Source organism: Pelodiscus sinensis, chromosome 8 (assembly GCF_052426305.1).
Source record: "Pelodiscus sinensis isolate ZL-2025 chromosome 8, ASM5242630v1, whole genome shotgun sequence".
NCBI lineage: Eukaryota > Metazoa > Chordata > Testudines > Trionychidae > Pelodiscus > Pelodiscus sinensis.
The window spans coordinates 70,645,303-70,660,230 of NC_143059.1; the positions used below are offsets into that span (position 1 = coordinate 70,645,303).

Genomic DNA, 14,928 nt, shown 5'->3' on the forward strand with positions numbered 1-14,928 from the left:
TTTAAAGTGACATCTTCCGCCTGTTTGTCTCTCTGATAATGCTTCCTAACACTGCCCTATTCTGTTTACTCTTGATTTAGTTTTTAATTCTGATGCATCTTGACTATAATCCAGTCCACAACTTCATTTCCTGCAGTAGTCCAGTGACTTCCAACCTTTGGCATAATTCCATCAAAATGAAAGTCTTACATAGGGAAATACAATCTGGAGAATCTTACCAAATTAAACTAAATGGGGGGGGGGGGGAATGACATTAAGAGCTAGGTGTGAAGACAGCTGGTCTCCTATCTAGAATGTGTGTTGTAAGTCCCTTGTTCCGAAGCCCAAGACGGTTATAAGAAGCCTTTTCCTGTCACGTTAATTTAGTTTTTTGGCTAAATCCTTGTGTACTATAAACTGCAGCTCACACTTTTAAAAAAAGCTCCTAATCTTCAGACTGCAGAGAGACTCTTCCTCCTCACATAAAACCCTCTGGTTTAGAACACCCTGATTTCCGCTGAAAGTAACTTGGCTTCTCACAGGGCCTGGGAGGAGAGGCTCTGATTCCTGAGAGGATCCAAAACCCTAGAGCTAATGATTCCAAGAATAAGCAGTGGCCTGAACTTCCTGCCACTTCTTTCCTGAGGACTCCCACTTCCCTTGATGCCAACAGCAGAGGTATCCACATCTCTTCGGGCAGTTCTGTTCAGGGGATTACAAATATTACTACTAATAAATATCCCATCTCACCTAGGGCCTCTAGTGGTGGGTATTCTAGGCAGTGTGTAGACGTAGAACAAAGTCTCTGCCACAATAAGCTTATACTTTAAGAAAAGAGCAGATAGATACAGGCAGAAGGGAGAATGTAAGGAAACAATGAGACAATAGTGGTCCGTCGGACCAGGCCGTGGACTCATCAGACCAGCTGTCTCGCTAATAAGCTGTTTGCTGATCTCATGGAAGAGAAGACTGTTAAGCAAGATAATGAGGTAACATGCAAGGTGCTCCTCCTAAGTGTGAGGGGCAGCATTGGAACAGGCACGAAGGTGCTTGTTTGAAAACTTAAAAAGCAATAAATTAGCAACCTACTGCCTGTCTGCTTTCCATGAGCAAACCTCTTTTCTCTTCTGCGTTTTGTCATGCTCCCCATTTCCATCACTTCCTGCTTTTTTTCCTGTTACTGATATAGGGTGTCCCCATATTGACTTAGGCATTAATGGATAGAAGTAGAAATATCAGTAATGGAGACGTCTCGTTGGAAAAAAAAAAGTATCATAAATTACTCAGGAGCCTCAATGACACTGAATTTCAATGTGTCCCAGCATCAGTAAATCCTTACTGTTGAGTTTGCACTTGCACTAGCTGTTCTTGAAGCATATTTTCGGAAGGAGTATAAAATCTGCCTCTATCTTCTTTATAGCAGCAATGAATGCCCTCATAAGCCAGGCCAAACTAGTATGGGAGCCTTTCTGTGAAAGACACAGGGAAGGCCTATGACTTGTCTCCATAGCAATCTACGCTATTCAAATTGAGTTACATTAGCATAACTTGGATCGACCTAGTTCAGATTTACTTACCGTGGAGTCCACGTTGCGAAGGGTCGGCAGGAGAAACTCTCCCGTCGACTCCCCTTACTACTTTCGTTCTGGTGGAACACCTGAGTCAATGGGAGAGTGATCAATGGTCAATTTAGTGGCTCTTCACTGTGTTCACAGTGTAATCACCCTGTAGTGGAGACTGGCCCAAAGCTTATGGCTTTGTCTTGCCTTTCCAGTTTAGTGGTCACTAAATCAAAATCGCAATACGTGTGTTAGCATGAACTGAAAGACCTTCACATGTATGTGACCTGGTAAACTGTTTTCTGCCATTGCAACCAGTGTCCTCTGTGCACAGCTATTTTGACTATCATTTTCACAAGTGTCTTTTTCTTTGTTATAATTTTAAAACATAAATTGTTGTTACTGAGTGTGAAACTAACAACTCCATGTTCACTTCTTGAACCCTTGAAATTTAGAAAGTTAAAGACTAAAAATTGTTGGGTTTGTGCCAAATGGTTAAAATACATGAATGGTCAGATTTCCATTTCAGTTTAATTTTCACCTTTGGTTTCTAGTCAATAGTTAGAAATAGTTTTGTTGCCTCGACGACAAGTATGTTTAAAAATCTATTTGTAGTAGAAAAAAATGTATTAGTGATAGCATGTTAGTGCCCAGGTATTACAATGAGCATAGCAGAAAACTTTTATGGATCCTATAAATGCTTACTGTAAATATATACAGTATTACATTTGGTAGGAATTCCACAGTCCCAGCCAAGGTCTGGGTTCATTGTGCCAGATGTTATACATAGCAAGACCTCATTGGCCCCAAAGATCTTCCATCTCAATAGAGGAAACGGCAATAACAGCTCTTCAAAGTTCCAAAGACTTGGAGAGGCGTTATCTAATCTGTGGCGTAAAAAACAGAACTCTAATTGGCTTTGAAAGCCAAAAGCAAAGACTACTAAAGGCAATGACCATTCTGTTGCTATATGTTTCTGGGGCTCAAGAAGTTAACTTGTTTCCTGTATTGTACAAACTAAAACCTGGGAGTTTTTTACATTCCATGTAATCAGTTCTTGCTAACAAGACCAGTTTTCACAATTATGTTTTATTACCCATCCCTCCATCATTTTTCTGTTTTTCTGTTTCCATACATGTTCCAAACTAGTTTCTAAGCGACGCAAGGCTCATCTGAGGCGCCTGGACCGGCGATGGACGCTGGGCGGGATAGTCAACAGGCAGCAGAGTCGAGGTGAATAGCTTCCTGTGGCATAGCACCCTTAAAAGCAGAAAAGTTGAGCTACGGCTCCTTGCCTCCTGCCATGCAGCCTGCCAAACAGGAATGGTGTTGGCATGTCATTGGTTGATCAAATCTTGTTTACTTGGATAGAGGTGGGCCTGACCTGCAGAATTCTGATGTAGATTTCCAACCTCACACAGTATTGATAAAGGGTGTTTGGCACCAAAGTTTGGTTTAACCCACTTAGAGATGAGCCAACAGCAAAACTTGGCCCTAATGGGAGCAATCGGTTTCAGTATTTGATCCAGGCACATCTCTGCTTTTTCCTGTTTATACAAACAAGGAACAGAGTATCACTTGTTTATCAGCAAAATGGAGAAAATATCAAGAACTTAAGGATGTGCGAACTGCAAAAGCATCGGAGACTGGGTTTGGGTGAGCACCTGGATGCTTCTTCTAACCTCATCCAGATAAGAGCAGTGTTTCTCAACCTTTTTTTTTTTTTTTAAAGTACCCCTTAAAGAAAATACCTCCAGTACCTACAGTTTTCTCTCACAATTTTTTTCTACCATTGCAACACATGTTTAAACAACTTTAATCATAGCCAGGTGGGAGATGAAAATTTGGGTGTAAAAAGTACAAAAATAATAAAGCACTGTGAAACTTAAAACAAAAATTCAGTTTTCTCCAAATTTCAGCTGTTGACGTACCACCCCAGACTTCTCTTGAGTACCCCTAAGGGTACTCCTACCACTGGTTGAAAAACCCTGCTCTAGAGAATGCATAGCTTTCTAGCAAAACTAGTGATGTTTCCTAACAGGCCGGGAATGCCATGAGGGCACTCCTCCTTTTGCTGTTTTGTACCAGAGACTGAAACCACAGATGCCCTTTTCTGTAGAGGTTCCCCCAAAAGATACTGGTAAAGAGCTTGGTCTCAAGGATTCAGCCTTTCCTTTTAGGGGAAGGTTTTGATAGAGTGGAGTGAGTCTGACTGGCCTTCCTGCTTTCTGCAGATGTGTTTAAAAGAGAACAGAATACAAACATTGACGTTATAAGTGGGTTTTTCCAAAAGAACTTGAACCACAAGAAGCCAATGAAGTAGCCAGAATTGTGGATTAAGATTTACCTCTCTGTGGGATAGTCCTGACTCAGTAGGTTCCTGGTGTCAAACCAATTCATTTGGAGGAGGGATGGAATTAAAGTGACTTTCCTCTGTTGCTGCTCTTTGCTTGGAGATCTTGGCAAGGGAGTGGAGCCAGATGTATGCGCAAGTAAACCCTCTTATTTGAATAATGGATGCTCTTCAAGTGGCTGGTGTACGTGATGGCAGAAAAGCAAAATTTGTGAATTTAGATTCCGCTGCAACACAGATGTGTTAACATACAGGGTTGGGCTCCCCAGTTGTCACAGGGTCTATGTGGTTTGTTACAACACATTCTCTTCATCCTAGCTCCCCCCAGCAGATCAGAATCTAGAATAACAGCGAGGCTCCTTGGTCCATGATAGGCTCCTTCCCTAGCCAATGTTTTCAAATCCTAGCTTCCTTGCCCAGATGTTCCCTACTTGCTACTGGTTTCCAGTACCCTGTTCTTGTCCTGGTCTCCTGGCCTGATCAGTTACCTTCCTCATCCCCTCCCCATAAACCTCAGCGTCCCTCCCTCCCCCCACTTTCTGACTCTGAATCCAGTCTCTCTCAACTCCTGGTTTCCCTCTTCCCTTCCCTGCTGTGCTCCAGCCCATCTCTGCAGGCCCCTGTTCCAATTAGGGATGTGAACGTCTAGTCAACTAGTTGCTCTCCCTTTGCTGCCTCTATCAGAAAACGGCAATAAGGGGGTAGAAGAGAAGGGTGCTTCAAAGCAGCAGCACTGTGGAGCACAGGGCCAGACCCCGGGCACCATGTGGAGGTGCTGCTTTGAAATGCTGCGGGGAGCATGGGGCCAGCCGGGGATTGCTCGAGTCCCCTGATGGCCCCATGCTCCTCGCAGCTCTTTCGCCTTTGAAGTGTAGCAACACTCCTAGGGATGTTACATTGCTACATTTCAAAGGTAGAGGCACCCGTATCGACTAATCGGGTGGGTGAAAATTGCATTGACTATTCGATTACCCAATTCATCTAAATTTAACATCCCTAGTCCCAATCTACTCCCTTTGCCCTCCTCCCTATGTCCTGATTGTCTTATCTCTCCATTTGAATCAGCTTCTTCATTGAATACAGGAGAGACCTTCTTTCTGCTCTGAACTGAGGTGCCCAGATGTGGACCCAACACAGCCTGCAACAGGCTAGAACTGCAGTTGTCCAGGGCTGGTGCATGCACTTTTCCAGCTAAAATCCCTGGAAACTATGTGCACTGAGCATCTCTGCTAAGCATGTTCAAACTGCATGTTTTGAAAGGCTTTTAACTTGGCAACACTTGGGTGGATTTTCACAGGGCATCTAAAGACATGTACTCCACAGAAAGGCCATACACCCTCCTAAATTCCCTGTCCTTGCTCCAAAGCTTTGAGGAACTAGATCGACTGTATTCAAAGAAAATGTCGCCAGCATTTTTTAACATGGGCCAAATAATGTGTGTTTTCTCTACCCTTGTTCATGGGGAAAAGCTGGACCATTGTAGTTGATGTATAAAACAATCAGCCTGAAACACCACTGGCATGGAAAAATTCAGCTGAAATTAATATTTGGCAAAGTAATAGGCAACTGAAAACAAGATGCTCTAAGGAGAAGTCGTTGGGCAGCCTTCGAAATGCAGTTCTACCAGCCCAACTTATAACAATGTAAAAACTAGAATTTGAATTTGCACTTGGATTCTGAAGGTCAAGATTTTTCAAAAGTGACTACATGGATGCTCCCGTTCACGTGTCTAACCTGAGAAGGCGTTTGACTTTCAGAGGGTGAATACTTGGCGCTTTCTGAAAATGAGACCCTCAAACTGTCCACCCAAGAATCAATAGGTTTTTTTTTTAAGTGTCCATATGTGTTTAGAGTAAGAGGGTAAAAATATTTTGAAGGTTTTGTTGTAGTCGGCTCTACCCTCTTCTGGGTGGGAGTCTGAGGATTGTAGCAAGCTCTGCTAGTACTGTTGAACTAGCTAATGGAGATTCAGATCAGTTAAAAGAGAAAGTCACAAGTTCTCCCGGGGAATCCACCTGTTACTTTTATATGGCTTCACAGAAGTCCGATTTTTGCAGACAGTTTCATTTATATATTTTACTTAGTACCTCTTTGCAGCAAGTTAAGAAATATGAAATTTTAGAGTTAATGCTAGTATGAATTTGCTTCCAGTCAGTTCAGGATTTTTCCTAGTTTGTGCTCTACTGTGTGGGATCAGAATTTCTTAGCCTTGTGTCACGAGTCCTCTATTGCCAATAGCTAAATGATTCTTCCTTAGCTTGAGAGAGGGGCCTGTGCCATTCAGAGCAGGTATGTATGGCTGGTACCTGGTACAAAGAGAAGATTGAGGGGGGACATGATACCCTTTTAGATACCTGAAAATGGCTATCATAAGGAGGAGGGAGAAAACTTGTTCATCTTGGCCTCTGAGGATAGAACAAGAAGCAAAGGGCTTAAACTGCAGCAAGGGTGGTTTAGGTTGGACATTAGGAAAAAGTTCCTAACTGTCAGGGTAGTCAAACACTGGAATAAATTGCCCAGGGAGGTTGTGGAGTCCCCATCTCTGGAGATATTTAAGAGTAGGTTAGATAAATGTCTATCAGGGATGGTCTAGACAGTATTTGGTCCTGCCATGAGGGTAGGGGACTGGACTCGATGACCTCTTGAGGTCCCTTCCAGTCCTAGTATTCTGTGATACACTATGGTTGCCACTATGATGCAAATAATGTGTATGATTTTCAGATGCTATGGTGATGAGTTATAAATGCTTCAGTAGATAGAAACAGTTGGAAGAGATGAACTCTTAGAGACGGATCTAGCTTTGTTGCACAGGATCCTCCAGTAGTAAGGAAATACCCCAAGGGAAATATGACTAGTTTCTTATGCCTGTTTTGCATTAAAGTGAGGAAGGTTAGCAGTCTGTGACATTGAGTTTTTTTATTCATGGAGCAAGAAAATTCAGTAAAGACACTAAATGTCTTAAATACCTGGTAGCACCTGTTTCACTAAACCTAGGACATCTGCAAAGATGACAGCTGTAATCTGCTCTGAGGGAGCACTTCGTTGCTAGACCTTTCTTTGTAGACATTTGGTGGAAATACTGTGTATGATAGGTTTTGCCCCTTACACAGCTTCAGAGCTTACATGTAAAGCATAAGAACAGCCACACTGGGTCAGACCAAAGGTCCATCTAGTCCAGTATCCTGTCTGCAGACAGTGGTCAATACCAGATGCCCCAGAGGGAGTGAACAGAACAGGGAATCAAGTGATTTTTTTTTCCCCCTCCTGTCGTCCATTTCCAGCCCTTGACAGAGGCTAGGCACACAATTCCTACCTATGCTGGCTAATAAGTATTGATGGACCTATCCTCCATGAATTTATCTAGTTCTTTTTTGAACCATGTCAAAGTCCTGGTCTTCACAACATCCTCTGGCAAGGAGTTCCACAGGAGTTGACTGTGGGCTGTGTGAAGAAAAACTTACTTTTGTTTTAAACCAGCTACCTATTAATTTCGTTTAGTCATTCCTAGTTCCCATATTATAGGAACAAGTAAATAGCTTTTCCTTATTCACTTTCTCCATGCCTGTCATGATTTAATAGACCTCAATCATATTCCCCCTCACCCCCACTTAGTCTCCCCTTTTCTAAGCTGAAAAGTCCTAGTCTTTTTAATCTGTCTTCATATGGGAAGAGAAATCCCTAATCATTGTTGTTGCCCTCCTCTAAACCTTTTCCAGTGCTAATATATCTTTTGAGATGAGGCGGCCACATCTCTACGCGGTATTCAAGATGTGGGTGTACCTTGGTTTTATAGAGAGGCAATATTATTCTTATTCTCTATCCTTTTTTCAATGATTCCCAATGTTTTGTTTGCTATTTTGACTGTCGCTGTATCCTGAGTGGATGTTTTCAGAGAACTATCCACAATGACTCCAAGATTTCTCTCTCAAGGAGTTATAGCTAAATTATTCTCCATCCTATCGTATGTATGGTTGGAATTATTTTTCCAATGTGCATTACTTTGCATTTATCATTACATTACAATTTCATTTTCCATTTTTGTTGCCCAGTCTAGTTTTGAGAGATCCTTTTGTAGCTCTTCAGTCTTTGTTCTTAACCTTGAGCGGTTTAGTATCATCTGCAAATTTTGCCACCTCGCTGTTAACCCCTTTCTCCAGATCATTTAGAAATAGGTTAAATACAATTGGTCCCAGGACAGACTGTTGGGGGACACCACTAGTTACCTCTCTCCACTCTGAAAACTGACCGTTTATTCCGACCCTTTGTTTCCTGTCTTAACCAGATATCAGTCCATGAGAGGATCTTCCCTCTTGTCCCATGACAACTTACTTTACTTGAGAGCCTTTGGTGAGGGACCTTGTCAAAGGCTTTCTGGAAATTTAGGTACACTGTATCCACTGGAGCCCCCTTGTCCACGTACTTATTGACCCTTTCAAAGAACTCTAGTAGATTAGTGAGGCATGACGTCCCTTTACAGAAATCATGTTGACTTCCCCCAACAAATTATGTTCATCTATGTGTTTGACAATGCTACTCTTAACTGTAGTAACTTGCCCAGTACTGATGTTAGACTTACCAGTCTGTAATTGCCAGGATCACTCTACGAACCCTTTGTAGAATCAGAGCTGGAAGAGACCTAAGGAAGTCAACCAGTCCAGCCCCCTACCCCAAGGCAGCACCAATCCTAACTAAATCAACCCAGCCAGGGCTTTGTCAAGCCAAGACTTAAAAACCTCTAGAGATAGAGATTCCACCACCTCCCTAGGTAACCCACCCCAGTGCTTCACCACCCTCCTAGGGAAATAGTTTTTCCTAATATCCAACCTAGACCTCCCCAACTGTAACTTGAGACCATTGCTCCTTGTCTTGTTATCCGCCACTATTGTTATTCAGGAAGTTGAAGGCTGCTCTCAAATCCCCCCCCCCCTTCTCTTCTGCAGACTAAACAAACCCAGATCCCTCAGTCTCTCCTTATAGGTCATGTGCTCCCACCCCCTCATCATTTTGTTTGCCCTCCACTGGACCTTCTCGAATGCGTCCACATATTTTCTATAATGGGGGGCCCAGAACTGGACACGCTACTCCAGATGTGGCCTCCAGAGCCGAAGAAAGGGGAATAATCACTTCTCTAGATCTGCTGGCAATGCTGCTCCTAATGCAGCCCAATATGCCATTAGTCATCTTGGTTACAAGATCGCCCTGTTGATTCATATCCAGCTTCTCATCCACTGTAATCCCCAGGTCCTTCTCTGCAGAACTGCTACTTAGCCAGTCGGTCCCCAGCCTGTAACAATTCTTGGGATTCTTCTGTCCCTAGTGCAGGACTCTACACTTGTCCTTGTTGAATCTCATCAGATTTCTTTTGGTCCAGTCCTCTAATCTGTCCAGGTCACTCTGGACCCTATCCCTGCCCTCCAGCATATCTACCTCTCCCCCTAGCTTAGTGTCCTCTGCAAACTTGCTGAGCATGCAATCCATCCCCTCATCCAGGTCATTAATAAAGATGTTTGCTTATTTTTTTATGTATTTAAATATTTTTTACCCCACCTCTCTTTAAAATATTCGAGGTGGCTTACAAAAATTTTAAACACAATACAAATATATACAAAAATTTAAAATACGAGAATGCAAAGGGACATAAAACCTGCTAAAAGCATATTGAGAAAAGAAACATACACATACAGACTCAAACATTAATAAAAGCACGAGTGAAAAGTGTGGCTTTAGTCTGATGCCAAAACAATGCTAGCGTTGGTACCATGTGAATATCCCGAGGAAGTGAGTTCCACAGCCTGGAACAAAACCAGCCCTAGAACAGATCCTTGGGGCACGCTGCTAGAAACCGACATCCAGCCATTGATCACTACCCATTGGGCCTGACAGCCTAGCCTGCTTTCTGTTCATCTTCTAGTCCATTTATCCAATCCATACTCCCTTAACGTGCTGGCAAGAATATTGTGGGAGACCAAATTAAAAGCTTTGCTAAAGTCAAGGTCTATCACATCCACTGACTTTCCCATGTCCACAGAGCCAGTTACCTCCTCATAGAAGCTAATCAGATTGGTGAGGCACGACTTGCCCTTTGTGAATCCATGTTGACTATTCCTGATCACTTCCCCTCTTCCAAGTGCTTCAAAATGGATTCCTTGAGGATCCCCTCCATGGTTTTTCCAGGTACTGAGGTAGGGCTGACTGGTCTGTAGTTCCTGGATTATTCTTCTTCCCTTCACAATGGATAGCTAGAAAGTTTAAAAAAAAAAACTAGAGGTACAATATCAAAAATATAAGGATGGGAGGAGAAACAGGCCGTAAAAACAATCTGTTTACAAATGATGCATGTTCATCAAGTCTCCTACAAGAGGGCACATTGTTCCTGAGGCCAGAGCAGAACACTTTATGGAGGCTACAAGGTAGGAACTGTTTACAGGGTGACTTCATGAGAAGCAGTTGAGCGCGTAGATGAGGATTTCAGTCTTAGCTGTGTCCCATTTGATAGTGGGCTAGTTATTTCCTTATCTGCTTTGTGTGCAGCATTTTCAGTGAACCCTAATGTAACCCTGAATCCAACTGGCTCAGAGGGAGGTCACTTTGCCTCACTACATATGTAAATAAATGTCTTTGGGAACCAAACACAAGCTTTGCATGTTTACCTATCCCTGAGCTGCCTTACACCTGGTTGATCTCTTCCGGTTTGTGTTGTCTCTCTGGCCTATACCATAGGGATGCTTTGAGCCCTTAAATGAGTTAGATCTGCATAGGGCAGTTTCAGCATTTTTACTTCAGTTTCTTGTTTGTTCATTGGGGATCCAAGGAAAATCAAGTTTTATTGCCTCCTTGTCTATTGAGGAAAATAGCTTGTATAGTGGTTCAGAACTGAAAAGGAATTGTGTGATTTCCCCAGTTTTGTGTGCTGGCTTTTTAAAGTCATTTTATGTTAAAAAGACTTACTAGAGGTGGAAAGGGGAGGCTGTTTTCTAAATTAGCAGCATTGTTAATTGTGGAATGGGGGGGGAGGGAAAAGGCAGAAATGTTTTTTGAATGAACGTGTTTCCTTCTGGAAAGGATAGAATTTTTCCAGAAGCAGGTCTGACAAAGGAGAGGGAAGCAGGGAGGCAGAGAGACTGCTGACTGAGGGGAAAGTATTTATTTTAAAAGAGAATTCTTCTGTGGTTTGGAAGATGCAAGATTTGAGCCTTTGCATTTTTCTTTGAAATCTTAATTGGAGAATTCCCAAACCAATCTCTCTCCTGAGTTCCAGCATTTCAAGTGGGGGTCAAGTCACAGAATGACAGTGATATGTAGAGAGACATCAGTTAGGGAAAGGATATTATTCCCTGACTTGCTTCTTGAAACTCTAGCAATGTAGTAGGAATTCAGAACTTGGAGCCAGGAATTGATGGGCTCCAGTTCTAGCACAACCACTGACTTTCTTGCCTTGGAGAAGTCACCCCTCAGTTTCTGGTTCTACAAATATGAAGGCAGGTTACCTGCCCTGCAGGCATGAGAGGCGTTGTTTAAATAGCTTCAGGGGGTAGCTGAGTTAGTCTGTACTGGATAAGCTTAAACAACATGTGGCGTAGTGGGGGGCTGTCTGCTCTGTGACCCGGGGTCCCCCTGCGCTGTGATGGGAGATTGTCACTGACTCTCCCGAATGTGGATTAATCCAGATACCCAGGCTCAGCCTCCCAGGGAGGGAGACAAAGGGAGGAAGGCAGAGACCAACACCTGGCTGATGGCAGGGCTGGAAGAGTTTTAGTTTCTGTCTGGAATCCTGGAGGAAGCAGCTTAAGCAAGGCAGCCTGGGATTTAGGGGCCCAGTCTCCCCTATCTCAAGGGGGGCTGAGGCATCCTAGGCCTGGCCCTGTAACTAGATTACATCTGTGCTGTGCTGCATCCTTGGAGAATCAATAAACTCCTTCAATCCTACTGGCTGGCAGAGTCTGTTCGTGCTACAGTGGGGGTGCAGGAGTCAGGGGAACCCCGACACGCTGTCACAACAACGAATAGTCTGGTAGCATTTTATAGACTAACGGAACATGTAGTTGGTATCATGAGCTTTTGTGGGCACGGCCCACTTCACATGACCGGAGTTTTGAGTTTAGGATGTCCAGACCCAAAATAAATAGTGGAGAAGGAAGAGGGGGGAGGAAAAAACAAAGGGGGAGGGGAACAAGAAGCAGAGGGTATGCAAATATCAAAGGGAAAACACAAACAGGCAAATTGAGGTCATAGGTGTAAGAATTAAATTTGTGGATGAATTGTAATTCCAGCCCTTCTCTGTGTATTCGTCTTGTACAATTCCTCCACAAAATGTAATTCTCATACCTATGGCCTCAATCGAGAGAATGGATGTCTGGGACATTATCAACCAAGTAAACAATGAAGGTGCAAACAGCTCTTTTGTCTATGTAGATTCCTGTGTTAGTACTCTCTCTCTCATTGCTATCCTATGGTCCTTATCTGCTGCTTTTAACTATCCAGTGTAAGTACTTATTTATTACCAGTTTTGCCTGTTTGGTTTGTCATACATGCATCTTGTTAGTACTCAGATTATTCTTCAAATTGAAAAGGGTAGCTGGCTGTCCTGGGAACTAAATTCACGTTATTTGGTGAAGTATGATGGCAAGGTGGATGGTGAGCAGTAGGTTTTGTTCTGGAGGCATTTGGAAAAGTGCCACATTGCTTAGCTCCTGGAGGAAAGAGGTTGTTCCAGATGTGTGGGACAACATGGAAAAAGGCATGGAGGTGGCGGGGCAGGGGGTAGAAGATGCACTGGGGTTCACAGCCTCGGTTCAGGCCTTGGGTTTGGCACCTTCACCCGTGCTCCAGGCACTCTACTACAGCAGACCTGTGGTTTGTTACTTTAGGGCTTGAGCAGCTAGACCCATTTGTAACCCCAGATTAGGAATCGTTGCTTAGTCCCAGCATCTACGCTGCATTACGTGGGCCTGACTGCAAGATTTCCTAGCACCTTGCCAAAATATGTGGCTGCTCTAGCTCTGTTGTTCCCGGTGCAGTGTGGGAAAACGGCACATGCCACAAAACTTGACTGTCCAGATGAGAGAGAGAGTACACAAGGAGAAGGTTTCTGTGTAACTTTGGCACTATAATGTACCCTGCATTCAACTCCCACCCTATTTTTGAGCCTCACCAGCTCAGCACAGTGCAAAGTACCAATCAAAATTTGGGGTGAATGACACTTTATCCTAACTAAAGCATAGCCCTCCTAATATGGAGGTTAGGTCCATCAATACTTATTAGCCAGAATGAGTAGGATTGGTGTCCTTTGCCTCTGTTTGTCAGGGGCTGGAAATGAATGACAGGAGAGAAATCACTTGATTACCTGTTTCAGTTGACTCCCTCTGGGGCACCTGGCATTGGCCACTGTCGGCAGACCGGATACTGGGCTAGATGGACCTTTGGTCTGTCCCAGGATGGCCGTTCTTATGCTCTTATTCCAGTTGTTTGTCTAGAAATGTTTTTACCTCACCTCTCTCCTTTCATGTGGCCATGGGAACAGCACAAATGCCTGCTGCACACTGAGCCATTCCTTGACCCTGGACACTCCATTTCCATATACTTATAACCACTGAGGCAGAGCTTTGAGGACCCTCTGCCTGAAGGTCCTTTCTCACTAAACTTTGCATGTTGTCCTTTGAGCACCCAGTGGGTCTCGTCAATTTACGTGCAGCGCGATCTGCAAATACTGAGAACATTGGAGAACCAAGGAGACAAACACAGAACTATGTTACTGGGGCAACCACTTTCGACACGTAACCTCTGCTAATTTGAGTTCTGCTACCTCTGGGCTTATACCAGTGTAAGACCTGCCCCCAGGGAGCAAATCTTGGTACACTAGTGCAGGGGGTTCCAATTTTTTGGTGGCCTCCTGGTGGGCGCTTGGACAGAAACAAAACAAATAGGCACGTACACATGCCCAGCGTTATTGTATTCTATTTCTACAGGGCAATGTGTAGCTATATTGGTGCCCGTTGTTCCCCCTCCCTGCTTACCCCACTCCTTGTTCTTGGCCATGGCGCATACTAAGCATGGCTCTTCTGAATCCCAGAGCCTACCACTGGAGCCCCATGACTGAAGAGGGGAGGTAGGGAGCACTGAAGCCTGTGGCTTAAGCCCCAAACTAGAGCATGGGGGCTGAAGCCCCCCACTGGAGGCCCTTAGTGCTGCAGGGAGGGGCAGCTGCTTTGCCCTCTTCCTCATCTCTGCCCAGGAGGCAGCCATGGCTGCAGGAAAACCCTCTGGTGGCCACATTGGAGAGACCTTGCACGAGAGAGTCTGGGGGTTGCCATAATTTGGAAATGTAAATCTGAGCTCACGAGGCTTGTGGGGGGGTCGGTGTGGTTCATGGCACTGGAGGGTTATGCTGTTGCCTAGCACTGTCTGTCCTGAAATGTGGTGAGATTCCAGGAGGTACAAAGTGTGCATCTGCTTCATCGTCTATAGAGCCAATTATCTGTTTTGTCTTTCTAGAAACGTAGCGCATCTCTCATTAAATGCCCCATTAAATGCCCCATATCTTAAGCATTTTGATCAGTAACCCAGTATGTTGGGTGCCTCACTGATCATTCGTCAGGATAGTGTGCTGATGTGAATCAACTGATTTTTGTACGTTGTTTCGTTCTAGAGTTAGCCTCAGGAGAAGCAAACCGGAATGACTTTCTGGTTACAAGTGAGCCATGCAGTTTAGGTTAAAAAACCTCATCTATGTTTGTTTACAGTCGTCCCTTCACAACTGAAAGAAACCAAATGTGTGTAATCGTGGAAACTATTGTAATTCTTGCTGAGTGCGCACTCTGCAAGGGGAAAATTTAATGAGAGCTTCCTGTTTTTGGAATAGGAGACTTTTAAAAATAGAACTGCTAAACAAATGCATCATTGGAAATATAACTTTGAAATGTATTGTGACCCCTTTTGCCACATGCTGCCTCGTGAGAGCAATTTTCTTCCCTTTCAAACGCTTTTTCTCACTCTGAATTCCCCCCCCCCCCCTTCCCATTACCCATGGTTGAAGGGAGG

The 14,928-nt window shown here is 43.9% G+C and overlaps 1 protein-coding gene across 7 annotated transcripts in view; it reads left to right on the plus strand.

Moving 5' to 3' along the window:
- The window catches only part of SH3PXD2A (SH3 and PX domains 2A), a 379,907-nt gene that overhangs the window by 343,096 nt on the left and 21,883 nt on the right, over positions 1-14,928 (plus strand). For 5 of the 7 annotated variants that reach the window (XM_075935536.2, XM_075935537.2, XM_075935541.2 and 2 more), the window contains one exon: positions 2,688-2,771. The exons of the other annotated variants lie outside the window; for them this stretch is intronic. In XM_075935536.2, the coding sequence (XP_075791651.1) occupies positions 2,688-2,771 (84 nt within the window). The remainder of the gene's footprint in view (positions 1-2,687; positions 2,772-14,928) is intronic. 7 annotated transcript variants of the gene reach the window in all.